General features: G+C 49.7%; 1 protein-coding gene across 16 annotated transcripts in view; it reads right to left on the bottom strand.

The window, feature by feature from the left end:
- The window catches only part of CADPS2 (calcium dependent secretion activator 2), a 914,362-nt gene extending 899,336 nt beyond the window's left edge, over positions 1-15,026 (bottom strand). For 9 of the 16 annotated variants that reach the window (XM_075345074.1, XM_075345072.1, XM_075345063.1 and 6 more), the window contains exon 1: positions 14,545-15,025. In XM_075345074.1, coding sequence (XP_075201189.1) covers positions 14,545-14,868 — 324 coding nt within the window. In that variant the 5' untranslated portion in view covers positions 14,869-15,025. Of the gene's footprint in view, positions 1-14,544 lie in introns of all 16 variants that reach the window. The other 7 variants (XM_075345069.1, XM_075345070.1, XM_075345068.1 and 4 more) reach the window with 1 other exon arrangement.
- Between the last annotated feature and the right edge of the window lie 8,551 nt (positions 15,027-23,577).

Below are 23,577 nucleotides of genomic sequence, written 5' to 3' on the forward strand. Positions count from 1 at the left end.
GTTAAAAAAATAAAAAATACACACATTTGGTATCACCGCGTTCAGAAATGCTTGATCAAAATATAAAATCAATTAATCTGATTAGTAAACGGCGTAGCAGTAAAAAAATTCCAAACGCCAAAATGACTTTTGTCACCACAACTTTTGCGCAAAATGCAATAACAGGCGATCAAAATGTAGCATCTGCGCAAAAATGGTACCGTTAAAAAACGTCAGCTCGAGACGCAAAAAATAAGCAGTCACTGAGCCATAGATCCTGAAAAATGAGAATGCTACGGGTCACGGACCCCTTATATAAATGTAAACCTATACATGTTTGGTGTCTACGAACTTGCACTGACCTGAGGCATCACACCAACACATCAGTTTTACTATATAGTGAACACAGTGAATAAAATATCTCAAAAACAATAGTGCTATCATAATTTTGTTGCAATTTTTCTACATTTGGAATTTTTTTGCTGTTTTCCAGTACACTATATGGTAAAACTTATGGTTTCATTTAAAAGTACAGCTCGTTCTGGAAAAAAAAATGAGCCCTCACATGACCATATTGACTGAAAAATAAAAAAAGTTACATCTCTCAGAAAAAGAATGGCAAAAATAAAAAACGGAAAGCGAAAAATTTGCCTGTTGTGAAGGGGTTAATCCCCTTATTACCCAGCGAGCCACCACCATCACGGCTGCTGGATGAGCCGGATATAGTTCCTGTAAATGGTGCTAACAATGCGCCATTTCCAGGGCCGGCTGCGGGCTGCCGAGAATCCCAGCCCCCAGCTGCCTAGCTTTCCCTGACTGGCGATCAAAATACGGCGATCGCTCACACATTTATTTTTTTTTTTTTTAATTATTTTTTTTTTAAATAAAATAAAAAATAATGGGATTCCCTGTATTTTGATTGCCAGCCAAGGTAACGCCAGGCAGATGGGGGTGGCAGCCCCTAGCCGTCTGCTTTATCTGCGCTGAGAATCAAAAATACAGTGGAGCGCCATGTCACTTTTTTTAATGATTCATTTATTTTTACAATACTGTGATGTCAGGCAATCAAAATACAAAGAAGCCCATTTTTTTGTTATTTAAATAAATTAAAAAACAAAATGCGTGGGATCCCAGTACATTTTTTGTATTGCCAGCTAAGGGTAATCCAAGCAGCTACAGGCTGCTAATCCCTACTGCTTGGTGTTACCTTGACTGACAATGGAAAATCCATGGAAGCCTTTTTTTTTTTTTTTTTTTTTTTTTAACGTTTTTGGCAAAATAAAGGGTTTTTAAAAAAAAAAACCCACACAGAGAAAAAATACTTTATTTATTAGAAATAAATACACAGACACACTTAGAGAATCCATCTTTATTACTCCCTCTCACCCCTCCAGGATCCTGGTCTTCTGTCTTCTTTCTTCTTCAACCCATGCAGCTCTGTTACATCAGACAGCACAGGGGAGGAAGAACGCTTCTGATCCCCCGTGCTGTGTAATCTCTCAATGAGTGAGCAGAAGCTGCGGGTTGGTAAGCGGTGACGTCACCGCTGCCATAGTAACCTGACTGGCGGGTTACTATAGCAACGGTGATCTCCGATCACCTAATTACGGGATCAGCGATTCACCAGCTGTGGCAGCCAATCCCTGCATGTTGGCTGACTCTGTAAACAGCGCCGACATGAAGGGACGGGGAGCCGATCATGTGCCCGAGCATCTCGCCGGTACACGGCACTCGCCGGGTATACTGAATACTGAGATGCTTGAGCGAGTACCGAATACCGGCAAGATGGACTGACAGGACCTAGCATGATGTAATAGCCATGTAACCAGTCTGCCAATGAGATAATACAAAATTCACACGTGACTGGTCACATGCTATGACGTCATGGAAGGTCCTTTGGTTACCGGGCAGCACAGCGATGATCGTACTGGGAAGGAGAAGCGGCGGGAGAGTGCAGGACGCGACGCGGGACCTGTAAGTATAATGATAATGTTTATTATTAACATTTGCCTCCCAGGCCGCCCAAATGTAGCACCCCTGACTGCATCAGGGTGCTACAGGGAACTGCAGCCTGTACCCCAGGGTGCAGGGCCTGCTCTCCATGGTTCCAGGTTCCCATCAACAATGTCACTGACATCCGCACTACAAATTCCAACCACACCTCACACCAGGGCTGGCTGGACAGACACACCAGTGGGTTAGTCAAGTTGGAGCACGGCCGCCCACCTACGGGTCAGGCAGACTGGTGAGAGGGAGGAAGTCGGCTTAGAGTGAGTGAAGTGTTAGCCGTCAAAGCGTGAGGAGCAGGGGAGTTGGAGCTCCCAGGGAGGCGACAGGTTGGGTCGCAAACGGTGGTCCGGGACCACAGGAGTCGGGGACCGGTATTAGGAACACTGGACAGGAGTGCAACAGACACAGTCTAGGACGACTGTTGGCACCAGAAAGCCCAGCCACCTTACAGGTACCGAGCACGGCGGGGTACTGGACCCTAGATCAGGGAGTAGCTTCACCCAACCTGATAATTAACCTGTGGAGGATAGTCTATTTATGAACTTTCCCCAAGAGCTCAGAGATTGGAGACATCAGCACAACGTGGGGGATAGGGTTCTCCAAAATACATAACCCACTGAAATCCCAAGTACCAGCCACCAAGAGCACAGCTGCCATACACACGGGTAGTGGGGTCCTGAAAGCTTGAAGCTAAGGGGCCACAACTGTCAATCAATTTGTGCACGGAAGCATGGCTCCAGACTTACCAAGTGACACTGGTGGGAGCGGGACCTGGACGGGCTCCCCCCGTAGAGACTTTGGTTTACCATCTGTGTGAATGTCTGCTTATTCCACCTGATCCAGCAACACGACTACCGCAGTGAGTAATCTGACCCCTGCACCCTGCTCTCCAAGGCAAAGCCACCCGTTCATCAAATCCCCACTATCTGGGGCCTTCCCTACCTGCAGAGGGACTGACACCTGGCTGCCCCACACCATCTGCCCCGGTACTCCCATCGGCGGCAGCAGTACTCCCCTTTACCACAACCCGCAGGTGACGTCACGAACATTCATCCCCTGTAAATATTCCTTTACATTTGAAGTGGCCAAGAGCCCCCGGGTTCGGAGACCCTCGAGCCACAGCAACCCCGGATCCGAGCAGTTCGACTGCTGCTGGGACGGCACACAAACATCATCATGTAAGGGGTAAACCCGGTAGTGCTATGGACTATTGTTATAGGCCCACACGAATTCAAAGATGAACTCAGTCCACCTCGCCTTCTGTTGCTGTTCAATCGTCCTCAACATCTGTAGCTACGTACGATTGAACCGCTCACAGGCCCCATTCCCTTGCGGATGGTAGGGTGTCATTCGCACATGTTTGATGCCATAGACTTGCAGCAACTCGGTCATGAATTTACCCTGGAAGCAGGCCCCTTGATCTGAATGTATCCATTGTGGACACACGTAGGTCAGGATAAAATGTTTACAGATCGCTTCCGCTGCGGATTCAGTGGTCTGGTCCCTGGTGGGGACAACAAATTTTGTGAAGTGATCAGTCATCACCAGGCATTCTTTATTTTACAGCCCCCCCCCCCCCGCCCCATCACATAACTGTAAAGTCCAAGTTCGGGGTTCGGACTCTAGTTCGCGTTACATCAGAACCCGAACTTAACAAAGCGTTCGGGCGAGTCTCCCAAACACCGTATCGAGGGGTTCGCCCATTCCTACTGCTGTCATTTTTCTCTGAAATGTATTGCAGATTAAAACAGATGTTTATTATAGAGAAAATGGTCTCTGATTAATTTTTCTTGTTATTCAGGTAGCATGTATTAGCTGACAGGTTCCATATGATGGCCCAATATGTGAGCAGCTTGACCTTATGATCTGAACACTTCCCACTAACATGTCCAATTTGGGGGAAATGTATCGTAATCTATAGGGTGAAATTTGTCATTTGTAAGCTTGAATGCCAAAGAGTTTTTTTTAATTATTCCCCTTTTATTTTCAATGCATTTTGTAAAATTCTTTACTCACTCAGTGACTAGTACGGTTTCCTTATAGAAATCAATTAAAAAAAACAGTTTTGGTCTAAAATGGTGCAACTTGAATCTTGTAGAACCGAAAGCAAAATCTTCAAAACAGCCCTCAGCTATCATGGTTCTTCGATAGTGTTGGTCTTATATTGTCCAATAGAACCCCCCCATGATCAGGTGTAACTGCATTCCCAGCATTCACTATAATCCTGCCACTAGAAGTCTAGTTTCATAAATATGCCAATAAAAAAGGTACAAATTGTGCTTGAGATGGATCAATAGTAGAAGACATTTGATAAATCACTAGAAATGGTTGACCCCCTAGAGATCTTTAACCTTTGTAACAGGGGCCAGTAATTAATTTCCTTTGTAATATAATACCATGATTTACAAGGTCCCTACACCCCCAAATTACATTTTGTTCTTTTCTCCTCAGGTTTAATTACAAAACCGAAAAAAATAATTCTCTACCAATACAGATATAGCGAAAAGTTCCTTCAAGGTATAATATGTCAAAAGAAAATTTAGCAAAAGAATAAATTAGCCTTAAAAGCTACATAAAGAAGTAGAATTATAATTTATGCGGTAATGTCAAACCTGGTACATGAGCTCAAGGATACAACCCAAGGATTCTTATTGAGACACTGTCCACACCTATGGTGTCATTTTTAGGTATTTTCGGTAACCTAGGCCTCTCAAGGTCACTTCAAATGTGATGTGGTCCCTAAGAAAAATACATTTTTTAAATTTTGTTGGAAAGATGAGAAATTGCTGATAAACTTTGAACCCTTCTAACTTTCTAACAAAACATTTTGTTTCAAAAATTGTACTGATGGAAAGTAGACTGTGGGAAATGTTATTTCGTAACTATTTTGTGTGATATAACTCTTGGATTTAAGAGCACAAAAATTCAATGTATCAAAATTGCAAAATTTCCACTACATTTTTTATATTTTCACAATGAAATACACAAAATATTGTCTTAAATTTACCACTATCATGAAGTACAATGTCATGAAAAAATAATCTCAATCACCGGGATCCATTGAAACATTTCAGGGTTATTACCTGTGAAATTGACACTGGTCAGAAAGTGAAAACTAGGCTTAGGGGTAAAGGGTAGTGTTGAGCGAACCCGGATCTTAAAAATCCGGATCCGCACATGTATGCACTGCACTTTATAAATGTACCCGAAAGGGAAAAACGTCTTAATGAAAGGACTTTTCATCAACGTAATTAAGGGACACTATTCCATTGAGGCTGTTATCAGTTGAATTGAATTCCTTGGCTGAAAATATTTATACACTGAAAGAGTGGATACGCAATTTAACCCTTTAGGCCAGATTCACACTTGCGACTGACTCGGCGAGTCTTGCATCAGCATCACCCACACACTCTCCTGACTGGAGCGGGTCGGCTGCATGTATTTCTATGCAGCTGAGACGCTCCTGTCCAGAGAGTGTTTGACCATCGGGGGATGTCGATGCAAGACTCGCCGAGTCACTCGCAAGTGTGACTCCAGCCTTAAGGACGAAGCCAAACTTTGACCAGGTTATAACTCTAGAACCCTTCAGTGTATCCCGGTGATTCGAAAAGTTTTTTCATGACATATTGTACTTCATGATAGTAGTAAATTTAGGACGATATTTTTTGCTTTTGTGAAAAAAATCTGAAATTTGACAAACTTTTTGATACAAGTAAAATATATCTTTGTACCGTGTTAGCCAGTAGAGATAAAAAAAAAAAAAGCTTGCAATTATTACCATCTTTTCAGTTAGCCATTAAAAGGTATCAACCACTGAGGACTTTCTGTTCTTTTAAACAATTTTTTTTACAAACTTTTTGAAAATTTCACAATTTTCAAACTTTCAATTTTTATGCCCTTAAACCAGAGAGTTATGTCACACAAAATAGATACTAAATTCCATTTTCCACATGTCTACTGCACATCAGCACAATTTTTTAAACACCATTTTTTGGGGTAAGGAAGTTAGAAGTCTTCAAAGTTCAGCAAATTCTCATTTTTGCAACAAAATTTACAAAACCATTTTTTTAATGACCACATCACATTTGAAGTGACTTTGAGGGGCGTAAGTGACACCATTCTAAACACTGCACCCCTCAAAGTGCTCAAAACCACTTCCCAAGTTTATTAACCCTTCCGGTGCTTCACAGGAACTAAAGCAATATGGAATAAAAATAAAAATTCATTTACCTAAAAACGTTGCTCTAGCCCCACTTTATTTACTTTTAAAAGAACTACCATAACAAAATGGACCCCAAAATGTGTTACCCAGTATTTTCTGAGCGTGCTGATACCCCACATGTGGTCAGAAACCTCTGTTTGGACAAATGGGAGGGCCTAGAACAGAAAGAGCAATATTTTGAAACACATAATTTGGTTTAAATAGATTGTAGACACCATGTCGCATTTCCAGGGCCCCTAAGATACCTAAACAGTAGGCACCTCCCACAAGTGACCCCATTTTGGAAGATAGAGCCTTCATGGATTTTATCTAGGAATATAGTGAGCATTTTGAACCCACAGGTACTTCACAGAATTTGATAACATTAAGCCGTCATATTGAACATTTTCATTTTTTTTTTCACAAAAATGTTGTTTTAGCACCAAAGATCTCACTTTTTCAAGAGGTAACGCCAAAACGTGGACCCAACGGTTTGTCACCAATGTTCTTACGAGCGCGGCGATACCCCACATGTAGTCAGAAAGTACTGTTTGGACAAATGGGAGGGCTCGGAACAGAAGGAACAATATTTGAATTTTGGAAAGCAAATTTGGCTGAAAAAGGTTGTGGGTACCATGTTGCATTTGAAGGGCCCCTAAAGTACCTAAACAGCAAAAACCCCCCACAAGTAAACTCATTTTGGAAACTAGACCCCTCAAGGAATTTATCTAGATGTTTAGCGAGAACCTTGAACCCCTGGGTGCTTCACAGAATTTTATAATGTTGAGCCACGAAAATAAAAAAAAACACAACTACATTTTTACAACAAAATTGTCACTTCAACCAGATAGCTTTTTTCACAGGGGTACCAGGATAAAATGCAGGATTATTGTGCAATTTCTCCCGAGTACGCAGATAACTCATATATGTTGGAATTCAAATGTTTGGGCACTCTGATGGGAAGGAGCTCCATTTGACTGTAAAAATTGGGTGGAATCATTAGCAGACGCCATTTCGCATTTGAAGAGCCCCTGAGGTGCCTAAACAGTGGAGCTCCCCCACATGTGACCCAATTTTGGAAACTAGATCCCTCAAGGATTTTACATAGGGTTATAATGAGCATTTTTTAACTCACAGGTACTTCACAGAATTTGATAACCTTAGGTTGTCATATTGAAAATGGTCATATTGCCTTGGCACCAAATTTCGCCCTTTCCTAAGAGGTAACACTAAAAAGTGGACCCCCCACTCATCTTCACAGCATAAATTGACATGCTGCAGCTCAGGAAGCCACGCTGCAGGTCAGTTTATGCTACAGAAAAAAAACAATCACAGTGTGCATAAGATTTAAAAAAAAAAAAACACCCTTCCACTGCACAACGCAGCATTTTTGATGCCGCGAAAACACTCTGCATCCAAAGCGCTGCAAACCCCGATAGTTGGCGCACAGCCTAGAAAGCTAGGATGGATGGATAGATAGTCAGCCAAAAAGAGAAAAAACACAGATATAATGTCCCACCCTCCTACATATTCTAACCAGGCAGCTTTTAGTACCTTTCATGTGGAACTAAAAAGCGTGTAGTCTTATATTTAACAAAAAAATAAATACATTTAAAAAAAAAAAAAAATGACCCGGGGTCCCCTCCATTTTTGATAGCCAGCTAGGAATAAAGCAGACAGCTGCAGCCGACAGCATCACTTTGGCTGATAATCTAAAATGGAGGGCACCCCAGACTTTTTTTTTTTTTTAATTAGTTATAAATAATTAAAAAATAAACAAAAACGTGGGGTCCTCCCCAAATTGGATTACCAACCAAGGTCAAGCAGACAGCTGGAGTCTGGTATTCTCAGGGTGGGAAGGGCCATGGTTATTTGGCTCTTCCCAGCCTAAAAATAGCAAGCCGCAGCTGCCCCAGAAGTGAAACATCCATTAGATGTGCCAATCCTGGTGCTTCACCCCGGCTCATCTCGTTGCCCTGGTGCAGTGGCAAACGGGGTAGTACTTGTATATGGGGTTGATACCAGCTGTAATGTCAGCTGGCATCAAGCCCAGGGGTTAGTAATAATGCTGTGGCGTCTATCAGCTACCTGACATTACTAACTCAGTTAGTAATAAAAAAAATAAAGACAAAAAAATTTTATTTGAAAAAACGCTCCCCAACACATTCCCTCTTTCATCAATTATTGAAGGGAAAAAAAAAATCCGGTCTGTCGCAATCCATTTTGGAGGTCCCATGACGACTCTTTGCTCCAAGATATGGGAAACACGCTTAGCAAATGTATCACCCAGTGAAGTGCAGGCACTCCATGTGAGTAGTGTGGGTGCACTGACCCCGGTCAGAATACTGCAGCCACACTCCCCGGATTGAACTGAGGGCAGTGCGAACTGCACTTAGCCTGATCCCTGCGCGCAGTGAGATTGAGGTAAGAGCCGACTCTGCGCATGCGGCCACCATTTTTTAGAGGAGGGATCGGGGGAGGGGGAAATCGGCACTGCAGGAGGTACCGGAGAGTGACAGGTGGAAACCTTGCTGGACCTGGGGAGGAGTTTTCTGGCTCATCTAACATGTGACAGATGCGACAGAAATCAGAGAAGGAAGATGAATGCAGCGTGCGCGCAACTTGTGCGCTCGCCATTAGGGGACCATAGTGGCACTTTGGCCACATCGGGGGACCGAGGGAGGACATTTATCTCCCATCTGACATGTTTGATCATGCCAGGTTGGAGAAATAATTTTTTACCGGCGCCATTTACTGTAATGTGACCATCTTTATACGGTGTATAACGACGATCACATGACAATGAAATGGCCAAAATGACCCCCAGTAGCTGAAACCCCAAAGATTTTCTGACGCTCGGAAGGGCACTACTCACTTTTTTCCTACTGTTGTTTTAAAACGGCGATATGGAAGAAGTACCCTTTACTGCCACCATTTTAATCCGTACTGCCGTCATAAAGGGGTTAATTGTATCTGACATATAAACAATTTCACTGATGAAAATACCTATATACCAAAGAATGGATATGTGTTTTTATGTATCTGATGTACTCCTTGACATGGATTCCTCTAAGAAAAATAATGAATGCAAAAGTATATCACTGTGAATATAAAACAAAAATATTAAAAAGAAGAATTTTTTCACTTTGTTACTTTAGTTTTGTACAAAGTAACCTATGACAGGCAATAGTGTAATATGTCAGAAGGTATACATGAAATTGAGACAATACAAATACTAATAAGCGTATTAAATTAAGACTTTTCTGGGCATTTTATTTTGCTGCACATTGAGAGACTTAGTCATTGGACAGTGGCCAAGAGAAATGGTGTGGACAAGATTCACCTTACTGATAAATCACAAACAAGTGAGGTTTTTACTAAAAGGTATGACAGCTCAATGCAGTATTACGAGCAGCCGATCTATCATGTGCCATAAAATTAGACACTGCTGACAAACCATGCACCTATTGTAACACAAGTGCCCCATTCATAGCAGGAAAGCAGACGGCATTAACCCTCCAGTAGACAGCTTCCCGCTAACAGGTTGCCGTGAGATCATTAAATAGAAGGTGATAATTAACTTCTTGCAATATCTGCCATTATGAAGGAGCACATAGTGATAAATCTATATATATATGTATGTAAGCACACCTTAGGATGAACACTAGGAAGCAAATCATATCACATGGAGTCAGCAGGCGCTTCTCCAATATATAACTATGCCCCCTAAGCAAAATACTACAGTGTACTGGCACTGACAACTAAGGGAGACCCCTCACCTCAATAATCCTATATACCGCCAATGTCCAACAGTGCCTGCCCTTCTCCTCATTAATATATCCCAGGCATATACCCTCAATCATCTCTTCCTTCAGGTGGCATATCTCCTCAGCCTGAAAGAGCATATCCACAGATCTGCAAAGCTGACCAATTCATTGCCCCCCTCCCCTCCAGCTGCATACAGGTGACAGCCCCCTCCCCTCCAGCTGCATACAGGTGACAGCCCCCTCCCCTCCAGCTGCATACAGGTGACAGCCCCCTCCCCTCCAGCTGCATACAGGTGACAGCCCCCTCCCCTCCAGCTGCATACAGGTGACAGCCCCCTCCCCTCCACCTGCATACAGGTGACAGCCCCCTCCCCTCCACCTGCATACAGGTGACAGCCCCCTCCCCTCCACCTGCATACAGGTGACAGCCCCCTCCCCTCCACCTGCATACAGGTGACAGCCCCCTCCCCTCCAGCTGCATACAGGTGACAGCCCCCTCCCCTCCAGCTGCATACAGGTGACAGCCCCCTCCCCTCCAGCTGCATACAGGTGACAGCCCCCTCCCCTCCAGCTGCATACAGGCGACAGCCCCCTGCCCTCCAGCTGCATACAGGCGACAGCCCCCTCCCCTCCAGCTGCATACAGGCGACAGCCCCCTCCCCTCCAGCTGCATACAGGCGACAGCCCCCTCCCCTCCAGCTGCATACAGGCGACAGCCCCCTCCCCTCCAGCTGCATACAGGCGACAGCCCCCTCCCCTCCAGCTGTATACAGGCGACAGCCCCCTCCCCTCCAGCTGTATACAGGCGACAGCCCCCTCCCCTCCAGCTGTATACAGGCGACAGCCCCCTCCCCTCCAGCTGTATACAGGCGACAGCCCCCTCCCCTCCAGCTGCATACAGGCGACAGCCCCCTCCCCTCCAGCTGCATACAGGCGACAGCCCCCTCCCCTCCAGCTGCATACAGGCGACAGCCCCCTCCCCTCCAGCTGCATACAGGCGACAGCCCCCTCCCCTCCAGCTGCATACAGGCGACAGCCCCCTCCCCTCCAGCTGCATACAGGCGACAGCCCCCTCCCCTCCAGCTGCATACAGGCGACAGCCCCCTCCCCTCCAGCTGCATACAGGCGACAGCCCCCTCCCCTCCAGCTGCATACAGGCGACAGCCCCCTCCCCTCCAGCTGCATACAGGCGACAGCCCCCTCCCCTCCAGCTGCATACAGGCGACAGCCCCCTCCCCTCCAGCTGCATACAGGCGACAGCCCCCTCCCCTCCAGCTGCATACAGGCGACAGCCCCCTCCCCTCCAGCTGCATACAGGCGACAGCCCCCTCCCCTCCAGCTGCATACAGGCGACAGCCCCCTCCCCTCCAGCTGCATACAGGTGACAGCCCCCTCCCCTCCAGCTGCATACAGGTGACAGCCCCCTCCCCTCCACCTGCATACAGGTGACAGCCCCCTCCCCTCCACCTGCATACAGGTGACAGCCCCCTCCCCTCCACCTGCATACAGGTGACAGCCCCCTCCCCTCCACCTGCATACAGGTGACAGCCCCCTCCCCTCCACCTGCATACAGGTGACAGCCCCCTCCCCTCCACCTGCATACAGGTGACAGCCCCCTCCCCTCCAGCTGCATACAGGTGACAGCCCCCTGCCCTCCAGCTGCATACAGGTGACAGCCCCCTCCCCTCCAGCTGCATACAGGTGACAGCCCCCTCCCCTCCAGCTGCATACAGGTGACAGCCCCCTCCCCTCCAGCTGCATACAGGTGACAGCCCCCTCCCCTCCAGCTGCATACAGGTGACAGCCCCCTCCCCTCCAGCTGCATACAGGTGACAGCCCCCTCCCCTCCAGCTGCATACAGGTGACAGCCCCCTCCCCTCCAGCTGTATACAGGTGACAGCCCCCTCCCCTCCAGCTGTATACAGGTGACAGCCCCCTCCCCTCCAGCTGTATACAGGTGACAGCCCCCTCCCCTCCAGCTGTATACAGGTGACAGCCCCCTCCCCTCCAGCTGTATACAGGTGACAGCCCCCTCCCCTCCAGCTGTATACAGGTGACAGCCCCCTCCCCTCCAGCTGTATACAGGTGACAGCCCCCTCCCCTCCAGCTGTATACAGGTGACAGCCCCCTCCCCTCCAGCTGTATACAGGTGACAGCCCCCTCCCCTCCAGCTGTATACAGGTGACAGCCCCCTCCCCTCCAGCTGCATACAGGTGACAGCCCCCTCCCCTCCAGCTGCATACAGGCGACAGCCCCCTCCCCTCCAGCTGCATACAGGCGACAGCCCCCTCCCCTCCAGCTGCATACAGGCGACAGCCCCCTCCCCTCCAGCTGCATACAGGCGACAGCCCCCTCCCCTCCAGCTGCATACAGGCGACAGCCCCCTCCCCTCCAGCTGCATACAGGCGACAGCCCCCTCCCCTCCAGCTGCATACAGGCGACAGCCCCCTCCCCTCCAGCTGCATACAGGCGACAGCCCCCTCCCCTCCAGCTGCATACAGGCGACAGCCCCCTCCCCTCCAGCTGCATACAGGCGACAGCCCCCTCCCCTCCAGCTGCATACAGGCGACAGCCCCCTCCCCTCCAGCTGCATACAGGCGACAGCCCCCTCCCCTCCAGCTGCATACAGGCGACAGCCCCCTCCCCTCCAGCTGCATACAGGCGACAGCCCCCTCCCCTCCAGCTGCATACAGGCGACAGCCCCCTCCCCTCCAGCTGCATACAGGCGACAGCCCCCTCCCCTCCAGCTGCATACAGGCGACAGCCCCCTCCCCTCCAGCTGCATACAGGCGACAGCCCCCTCCCCTCCAGCTGCATACAGGCGACAGCCCCCTCCCCTCCAGCTGCATACAGGCGACAGCCCCCTCCCCTCCAGCTGCATACAGGCGACAGCCCCCTCCCCTCCAGCTGCATACAGGCGACAGCCCCCTCCCCTCCAGCTGCATACAGGTGACAGCCCCCTCCCCTCCAGCTGCATACAGGTGACAGCCCCCTCCCATTCAGCTGCATACAGGTGACAGCCCCCTCCCATTCAGCTGCATACAGGTGACAGCCCCCTCCCATTCAGCTGCATACAGGTGACAGCCCCCTCCCCTCCAGCTGCATACAGGTGACAGCCCCCTCCCCTCCAGCTGCATACAGGTGACAGCCCCCTCCCCTCCAGCTGCATACAGGTGACAGCCCCCTCCCCTCCAGCTGCATACAGGTGACAGCCCCCTCCCCTCCAGCTGCATACAGGTGACAGCCCCCTCCCCTCCAGCTGTATACAGGTGACAGCCCCCTCCCCTCCAGCTGTATACAGGTGACAGCCCCCTCCCCTCCAGCTGTATACAGGTGACAGCCCCCTCCCCTCCAGCTGCATACAGGTGACAGCCCCCTCCCATTCAGCTGCATACAGGTGACAGCCCCCTCCCATTCAGCTGCATACAGGTGACAGCCCCCTCCCATTCAGCTGCATACAGGTGACAGCCCCCTCCCATTCAGCTGCATACAGGTGACAGCCCCCTCCCCTCCAGCTGCATACAGGTGACAGCCCCCTCCCCTCCAGCTGCATACAGGTGACAGCCCCCTCCCCTCCAGCTGCATACAGGTGACAGCCCCCTCCCCTCCAGCTGCATACAGGTGACAGCCCCCTCCCCTCCAGCTGCATACAGGTGACAGCCCCCTCCCCTCCAGCTGCATACAGGTGACAGCCCCCTCCCCTCCAGCTGCATACAGGTGACAGCCCCCTCCCCTCCAGCTGCATACAGGTGACAGCCCCCTCCCCTCCAGCTGCATACAGGTGACAGCCCCCTCCCCTCCAGCTGCATACAGGTGACAGCCCCCTCCCCTCCAGCTGCATACAGGTGACAGCCCCCTCCCCTCCAGCTGCATACAGGTGACAGCCCCCTCCCCTCCAGCTGCATACAGGTGACAGCCCCCTCCCCTCCAGCTGCATACAGGTGACAGCCCCCTCCCCTCCAGCTGTATACAGGTGACAGCCCCCTCCCCTCCAGCTGTATACAGGTGACAGCCCCCTCCCCTCCAGCTGCATACAGGTGACAGCCCCCTCCCCTCCAGCTGCATACAGGTGACAGCCCCCTCCCCTCCAGCTGTATACAGGTGACAGCCCCCTCCCCTCCAGCTGTATACAGGTGACAGCCCCCTCCCCTCCAGCTGCATACAGGTGACAGCCCCCTCCCCTCCAGCTGCATACAGGTGACAGCCCCCTCCCCTCCAGCTGTATACAGGTGACAGCCCCCTCCCCTCCAGCTGTATACAGGTGACAGCCCCCTCCCCTCCAGCTGCATACAGGTGACAGCCCCCTCCCCTCCAGCTGCATACAGGTGACAGCCCCCTCCCCTCCAGCTGTATACAGGTGACAGCCCCCTCCCCTCCAGCTGTATACAGGTGACAGCCCCCTCCCCTCCAGCTGCATACAGGTGACAGCCCCCTCCCCTCCAGCTGCATACAGGTGACAGCCCCCTCCCCTCCAGCTGTATACAGGTGACAGCCCCCTCCCCTCCAGCTGTATACAGGTGACAGCCCTCCCCTCCAGCTCTTTCCACCCCTGTCCCCCGGTCCATGCAGGGACAGATCAGCACCTACCTTCTGCTGGCGCCGGGTCATGTCCGTGGGCTGCTTTGCGTTGAACGGGTAAGCGATGCACCTCATCACGAAGACATAGAGCTGTAAGCGGCTCCTGCGCTCCCGCTCCTCCCGCTGCGCCCGCTCCTGCTCCTCTCTGCCCTCGCTGCCGGTGGACGGGCTAGGGCTGGCGGGTCTGGCCAGGGTGGAGCGCACGGCGGCATCTCTGGTATCGCGGGGTGCAGCGTGCACGGTCCGGTGAGGAGCGGTGACAACCAGCACATCTCTCCGGTCTTCTTCTACTAACTCATCCGACTCTTCTTCGCTGGAAGACGGGTCCAACATCCTCCAGTGCCCGCTGGCAGCCCCTGACTTCCCCTTCCCCGGCGCTGTCCGCTGCACACACCTTTCCGGACACGTTGAGTTCCAGACTGTTTCCACAGGGAGGGGGCGTGGTGTGAGCCCGGTCCGCCCGTGTCAGGCAGCGGCTCCTCCGCACAAGTTTAGGAGGGAGCGGCTGCACTTGTTGCGCGCTGCAGCCCTCCTCCTCCTGTGTGTGTACATGGTGGGCTGCATGGGGGAGGGCGCCTACTGCACACGGGAGAATGTACACCAGCCATTAGGTCACATTGTGAGAGATGGTAGGTAACAGGAGCAAATGCTTATACATATGTGGCATGCCTAGACAATGCACAATCTCCACTGTAAAATACTGAGGTAAAAAAACTCACCATATACTCAGCATGCACGTAGCCTTACAAATACTGAGGTAAAATCTCACCATATACTCAGCATGCACGTAGCCTTACAAATACTGAGGTAAAATCTCACCATATACGCAGCGTGCACGTAGCCTTACAAATACTGAGGTAAAATCTCACCATATACTCAGCGTACACGTAGCCCTACAAATACTGAGGTAAAATCTCACCATATACTCAGCGTGCACGTAGCCTTACAAATACTGAGGTAAAATCTCACCATATACTCAGCGTACACGTAGCCCTACAAATACTGAGGTAAAATCTCACCATATACTCAGCGTGCACGTAGCCTTACAAATACTGAGGTAAAATCTCACCATATACTCAGCGTACACGTAGCCCTACAAATACTGAGGTAAAATCTCACCATATACTCAGCGTGCACGTAGCCTTACAAATACTGAGGTAAAATCTCACCATATACTCAGCGTGCACGTAGCCTTACAAATACTGAGGTAAAAACTCACCAAATACTTGAAAAGAAAACAATAAAAAACACATATTTGACCGGGTTCAGAAATGCCCGATCTATCAAAATATAAAATCAATAAATCTAAATCGGTAAAGGGCATAGCGAAAATTAAAATCGAAACGCCAGAATTATGGGGTTTTTTTAGTCGCCGCAACATTGCGTAAGAATGCAATAACAGGCGATCAAAACATGGCATATACCCAAAAATAGTGTAATTAAAGGGAACCTATCATCAGAAATTTAGCTTGAAACCTAAACGTTTCCCCCTCTGCAGCTCCTGGGCTCCATTCTAGCAATGTTCCTGTTGTTTATGTGCCCCCTTTCTGACCAAAATAAAGACTTTATAAAGTGGTACCTTTTTGTATTGAAATCTTGATAATGGTCCACGGGGGCGGGCTCTCTGGTGGCCGTTAGTCTGCCTCCTGTTGCTTTAGGCCGTCCCCCATCGCTCCATTTCATATCTCAGGACGCCGCCCACTGCGCCCGAGGTGCCGCGCACGCGAGGACCGCTGGTCACGTGTGCGCAGGCACAAGGTTATGGGCGGCGCTGAAATTGCATCGCAAGTGCCCGCCCATCATCTCGTGGCCACGCTCTCCGCTCTGCCACCAGCGTTCTGCGCAAGCACTGGCCAGATGACCCAACGTCACCTCTTTCCCATCTTACCCTGCAGCAGGAAATTGATGGGAGGAGCGGAGCAGGATACCACCGGTTACGAGATGTGACGTCGGGTCATCTGGCCAGCGCTTGCGCGGAACGCTGGAGGCAGAGGGGAAAGGGCGGGCACGAGATGATGGGCGGGCACTTGCGATGCAATCACAGCGCCACCCATAATCTCGTGCCTGCAACCACGTAACCAGCGGTCCTCGCGTGCGCGGCACCTCGGGCTCAGTGGGCGGCGTCCTGAAGTATGGAATGGAGCGATGGGGGCCGGCCTAAAGCGACAGGAGGCAGACTAACGGCCACCAGAGAGCCCGCCCCCGTGTACCATTATCAAGATTTCAATACAAAAAGGTACCACTTTATAAAGTCTTTATTTTGGTCAGAAAGGGGGCACATAAACCACAGGAACATTGCTAGAATGGAGCCCAGGAGCTGCAGAGGGGGAAACGTTTAGGTTTCAAGCTAAATTTCTGATGACAGGTTCCCTTTAAAAACATTAGTTCAAGATGCAACCAATACACCAGCTGCCGGGGTACCGCAGATCCCCTGGGGCTGCCAGCTGCTTACCTGCGTGTGTACCTGCTGCCACCTTCGGTCAGAATTTTTTTTTTTTTATCAGTTCCGTTGCTACACAGGGATTAACCCCTTCAGCCCCCAGCCTGTTTTCACCTTAAAGACCCGGCCATTTTTTGCAATTTTGACCAGTGTCACTTTGACAGGTTATAACTCTGGAACGCTTCAACGGATCCTGGCGATTCTGAGATTGTTTTTTCGTGACATATTGTACTTCATGTCAGTGGTAAATTTAGGCCGATATGTTTTGCGTTTATTTGTGAAAATTTCAGAAATTTGGCGAAAATTTTGAAAATTTTGCAATTTTCAAAATTTGAAATTTTATGCCCATAAATCTGAGAGATATGTCACACAAAATAGTTACTAAATAACATTTCCCACATGTCTACTTTACACCAGCGCAATTTTTGAAAAAAAAAAAAATTCCGTTAGGAAGTTAGAAGGGTTCAAAGTTCATCACCAATTTCTCATTTTTCCAACAAAATTTACAAAAAAAAATTTTTTAGGTACCACATCACATTTGGAGTGATTTGAGAAACCTAGGCGTCAGAAAATACCCAAAAGTGACCCAATTATAAAATCTGCACCCCTCACTCTGCTCAAAACCACATCCAAGAAGTTTATTAACCCTTTAGGAGCTTCACAGCAACCAAAGCAATGTAGACGAAAAAATGAAAATTTTACTTTTTTAACACAAAAATGTTACTTTAGCCATAAAAATTAGTATTTTCACAAGGGTATCAGGAAAAATGCATCATAAAATGTATCGTGCATTTTCTCCTGAGTACGCAGATACCCCATATGTGGTGGTAATCAAATGTTTGGGCACACAGCAGGACTCGGAAGGCAAGGAGCGCCATTTGAATTTTTGAGTGCAAAATTAGCTGCACTCATTAGCGGACACCATGTCGGGTTTGAAGACTCCCTGAGGTGCCTAAGAATGGAGCTCCCCCACAAATGACCCCATTTTGGAAACTAGAGCCCTCAAATATTTTTTCTAGATGTTTGATGTGCACTTTGAACCCCTGGGGGCTTCACAGAAGTTTATAACGTTGAGCCGTGAAAAGAAAAAAAAAAATTTTTACCACAAAACTATTGCTTCAACCAGGTAGCTTTTTTTTATCACAAGGGTATCAGGAAAAAGTGCACCATAAAATGTATTGTGCATTTTCTCCTGAGTACGCAGATACCGCATATGTGGTGGTAATCAAATGTTTGGGCACACAGCAGGACTCGGAAGGCAAGGAGCGCCATTTCACAGCAAAATTGGTTGGAATTATTAGCGGACGCCATGTTGCGTTTGGAGACCCCCCTGAAGTGCCTAAACAATGGAGCTCCCCCACAATTGACCCCATTTTGGAAACTAGACCTCTCATGGAATTTATCTAGCTGTTTAGTGAGCACTTTGAACCCCTGGAGGCTTCACAAACGTTTGTAATGTTCAGCCGTGAAAATATTTTATTCTTTTTTTTTACCACAAAATTGTTTTTTCAAACAGGTAGCTTTTTTTTCCACAAGGGTATCAGGAAAAAATGCACCATGAAATGTATTGTGCAATTTCTCCTGAGTACGACGATACCTCATATGTGGTGGAAATCAATTGTTTGGGCGTACGGCGGGGCTCAGAAGAGAAGGAGCGCCATTTCACAGTAAAATTGATTGGAATTATTAGCAGACGCCATGTTTCATTTGGAGACCCCCTGAGGTGCCTAAACAATGGAGCTCCCCCACATGTGATCCCATTTTGGAAACTAGACCCCCCCATACAAAAAAATTAGTTTGGCGAAATAAAAAATACAGACATCAGTAAAAAAAAAAAAAAAAATGAGCGCCTGCCACTAAGACCAGTGCCAAACGTGAGAGCAATGCACGAGTCTCGCATTGCATCATCCACTGCAGTCTGGAAGCGAGCAACTGCGCTGGATAATGCGATGCGAGAGGGCGGGGTGGCAGATGAGAAAGGGCGCAGCGGATGGAAGATGGGAAAGGGCGCAGCGGGTGGAGGAGCGGCAGAGGATGGGAAAGGGTGCAGCGGATGGATGATGGGAAATGGCGCAGCGGATGGATGGGAAATGGCGCAGCGGATGGAGGAGCGGCAGAGGATGGGGGGGGGAGGTGAGATGGGGATACCTACCTTACAGGATGGATCTAGGCAGCAGGATCACAGCAGACAGAAGAGGCAGCAGATGAAGGAGGCAACAGATCGAGGAGGGTGAGAGGGGGCAGTAGATGGAAAATGGCAGAGAGCAGGCAGCAGATCGGGGAGGGGGGCAGAGTCTGATGGGAGAGAGAGATGGCACATGGAGGAGGGGGGGCCCCGGGGGGAGGGTGGCTTGCAGCACATGTAGGGGGAGGGTGGCTTGCAGCACATGTAGGGGGAGGGTGGCTTGCAGCACATGTGGGGGGAGGGTGGCTTGCAGCACATGTGGGGGGAGGGTGGCTTGCAGCACATGTGCTGCAAGCCAGCCACCCTCCCCCCACATGTGCTGCAAGCCAGCCACCCTCCCCCCACATGTGCTGCAAGCCAGCCACCCTCCCCCCACATGTGCTGCAAGCCAGCCACCCTCCCCCCACATGTGCTGCAAGCCACCCTCCCCCCACGTGGGGGGAGGGTGGCTTGCAGCACATGGAGGGATAGGAGGTGTGGCGATGGAGAAGGGGCAGCCGATGAAGGAGGCGGCGGCCGCCGATCGGGAACAGTGGGGGCCGATTCGGGGGCAGCAGCGGCTGAAAAAGGTGGGTGCGACGGCGGCGGGGACAGTGGCGAGCATGGCGGCGGGGACAGCGGTGGATCAGGAGCGGCGGCGGGGACAGCGGTGGAGCGGGAGCATGGCGCCGGGGACAGCGGTGGATCGGGAGCGGCGGCAGGGACAGCGGTGGAGCGGGAGCATGGGCCGGGGACAGCGGTGGATCGGGAGCGGCGGCGGGGACAGCGGTGGAGCGGGAGCATGGCGCCGGGGACAATGGTGGATCGGGAGCGTGGCGCCGGGGACAGCGGTGGATCGGCAGCATGGCGCCGGGGACAGCGGTGGATCGGGAGCATGGCGCCGGGGACAGCGGTGGATCGGGAGCATGGCGCCGGGGACAGCGGTGGATCGGGAGCATGGCGCCGGGGACAGCGGTGGATCGGGAGCATGGCGCCGAGGACAGCGGTGGATCGGGAGCATGGCGCCGGGGACAGCGGTGGATCGGGAGCATGGAGCCGGGGACAGCGATGGATCGGGAGCGTGGCGCCGGGGACAGCGGTGGAGCGGGAGCGGCGGGGACAGCGGTGGAGCGGGAGCATGGCGCCGGGGACAGCGGTGGATCGGGAGCGTGGCGCCGGGGACAGCGGTGGATCGGGAGTGTGGCGCCGGGGACAGCGGTGGATCGGGAGCGGCGGCGGGGACAGCGGTGGATCGGGAGCGTGGCGCCGGGGACAGCGGTGGATCGGGAGCGGCGGCGGGGACAGCGGTGCATCGGGAGCAGCGGCGGGGACAGCGGTGCATCGGGAGCAGCGGCGGGGACAGCGGTGCATCGGGAGCAGCGGCGGGGACAGCGGTGCATCGGGAGCAGCGGCGGGGACAGCGGTGGATCGGGAGCAGCGGCGGGGCGATCGGGGACAGGGGCGGGCGGCGGGGACAGCAACTTACCGCTCTCCTCGGCTTCCAGGGACGGTCACAGGCCGCAGATCCACATTGATTGGAGAGAGCGGTCACAAGACCGGTCTCTCCAATCAGAGCTGGGGGCGGGTGAAGCATCGATCACCCAGCTCCAGCCAATGGCCAGTGCTACAGCAGCACTGATCAGGGCTGGATTTCAATGTTCCAGCCATTTTCAATGGCTGGAACATTACAGTGGCTGTAATTGGCTGAGCGGCGTTCGTCAGCCAATCACAGCCTCTGTAGGTTCGGGGAGGAGGCACCACCCCTCCTGAGGTCAGGCAGAGGTCCCCTCCTTCCCGAATCTACCGTTTAATTAAACAAATTTCACTCCCCGGGGCTCCGGGACCGCGATTTCGCCATGACGTACTGAGTACGTCATGGGTCGTTTAGCACCATGTCACCATGACGTACCCAGTACATCAAAGGTCGTTAAGGGGTTAATACATAATGGAATGAAAAATAAATTTTATTTTTCACTCTAAAATATTGTTTTAGTGTAAGGGGGTGAAAGGCTTGGCCGCCCCAGACCTGCAAATCCACTATGAATAAAGTGTAATGTTTGAAGTTGATATAATGGTGTAGTGTGTTTAAACGGCAATAAGGTGGCCACAGTGTGTAAACTGCTTTGCTGGTAGTCTTGGGCTAGGGAGAGTTAATAGCAGGGAGGAGTTTAGGTAGTAAAAAGGTTAGGAAGACAGGAAACAGCAGAAGAGTCTCTAAGAGAGAGTAACAGGCTGCATTTGTGGGAGATGTGGTGTGAGGAGAACCCCGTAATTCCAATTTGGTTGACCTTCGGGTCGAAACCGGGTGCCGGACACACAGAATCCTAGTGAAGAAAGCACTGTTCTAACTGCGCTCCAAGGTGTGGGTCGAGTCCATGCGGCCTGGCTAGTGGCTGTTCCCTGGTGAATACCCAACAAACCCCCTCAGTTAGCGGAAGGTCAGTGGGCTCTTAAGAGAAGAGTAGGTCCTGATGAAACCGGACAGAGAAGTGCTGTCAAAGAAGTCCTAGTCAATATCTTCCAGCTAAATCCTTGTAGGTGAGATGAGGGATGACTTCTTGATTTTGCTGTGCACAATGAAGCTGAGTGAGGTGAGCTCAGGAGCTCCACTGGAAGACCGAGTACCAGGGAAGTGGTCAGCCAGCAAAATATACATAATATCCGTTGCTAGTGGTAACCCATTCGGGGAACAAGAGTGTGCCCACCTAAGGTGTGATGAAGAATTGTAGGCTCTTATGTCAACCATGGATTCTGATGTGGTGGGCATTACGGAAACCTGGCTGGATGAGAGCCTTGACTGTGTGACAAACGTAGAGGGTTATACTACATTCAGGAAGTACAGGAAAGACAAAAAAGGTGGAGGGGTGTGTCTGTTTATCAAATCTAACCTAAGACCTGTGCTCAATAATGACATTGGGGGAGCTGCAACAATGTAGAGTCTGTATGGGTAAATGTACATGGGGAGGGGAATAATGAAAAAATGCTAATTGGAGTTTATTATAAGCCTCCTAACATAGCTGAACAGGTAGAGGGTGAAATGCTGCAACAAACTGAAAAGGCAGTTAATAGTAATAAGAATCGGGTTCTTATTATGGGGGATTTCAACTATCCAGACATTCAATGGGACATAGAATCTTCTGGTTGTGCTAAAAGCTGTAAATTCTTATCTACAATTCAATTATATAAGGGATTTTATACAAAAAATCCACAAAGAACCAGCGCTAGATGGGTTTTTTTATATATATAATTTTATTAAAGAAAATATTGCTATCCTTGTTCCAAGGCAGGGTATTTAATAGTACACAATACACTAAAAAATTTTCTTAGAACCACATATACCAGAAAAAACACAATATAAATAAGTCAGAATTGAAATTACAAATAAAAATAAAGATAGAAATAAAAATATTAATAATAATAAAAATATGAAAGATAAATCAAAAACCACACAAAGGGTTTTGGTATAAACCCGTTTCCTCAGAGGTGATCCGATATTCACAATAATTAATTTCGAACTTAATTTCTATCTACAATTCAAGACAATTACCTCTCTCAGGTGGTAGATGAACCAACAAGGGGAGATAGCCTATGTGCGCACGCTGCGTTTTTTGGGTGCAGTTTTGGTCTCAAAACTGCATGAATTTCCTTCCCAAGCAAAGTCTATGAGATTTCATTTTTGCTGTGCGCACGTTGCAGTTAGTTTTTTTTGGCTGCGTCTTTGTGGTGACCACAAAGATGCTGCATGTCAATTCTTAGGCTATGTGCGCACAGTGCGTTTTTCGCGGCGTTTCTGCGCATTTGTCGGGTGCGTTTTTGGCCTCAAAACTGCAGGACTTTGCTTCCCCAGCAAAGTCTATGAGTTTTCATTTTTGCTGTCCGCACACATCTGTTTTTTTTACCTGCGTTTTTGAGTTAAAAAAAAAAATGGACATGTCAGTTCTTTCCTGCGTTTTTCTGCGTTTTCCGCCCATGCAATGCATTTGAAAAATGCAGCAAAACGCAGAGATCAAAAACACAGCAAAACGCAGCCAAAAACGCACCAAATCGCAGCAAAAACGCATGTGTTTTTTTATGCGTTTTTTCGACGCAGGTGCGTTTTTGTGCGTTTTTAGCGGCCAAAAACGCACAAAAACGCAGCGTCAAAAAGACGCAGTGTGCGAACCTAGCCTTATGGTGTTTTTCACTGCGTTTTTCACCCATTGAATTCAATGATGGTCGAAAACCAATGAAAAATGCAAGTTGTTATTTTACATGTGTTTTGGTGCCTTTTTCTGACTAGACTCTGGGTCGGCGGGGATTGATCGCTGGTATTTGGCCAGATACTGCTCCCCATATAAAGTCTATGGGGACCAGAATCAGGCGCAAAGGGGTAGGAGCAAGCGCTTCATACTCACAGATCACCAGTCGGCCATCAAACTGCTGCTGCGGCAGCTCTTTC

The sequence above is a fragment of the Anomaloglossus baeobatrachus genome, chromosome 4 (genome assembly GCF_048569485.1).
Source record: "Anomaloglossus baeobatrachus isolate aAnoBae1 chromosome 4, aAnoBae1.hap1, whole genome shotgun sequence".
NCBI classification, from domain to species: Eukaryota; Metazoa; Chordata; class Amphibia; order Anura; family Aromobatidae; genus Anomaloglossus; species Anomaloglossus baeobatrachus.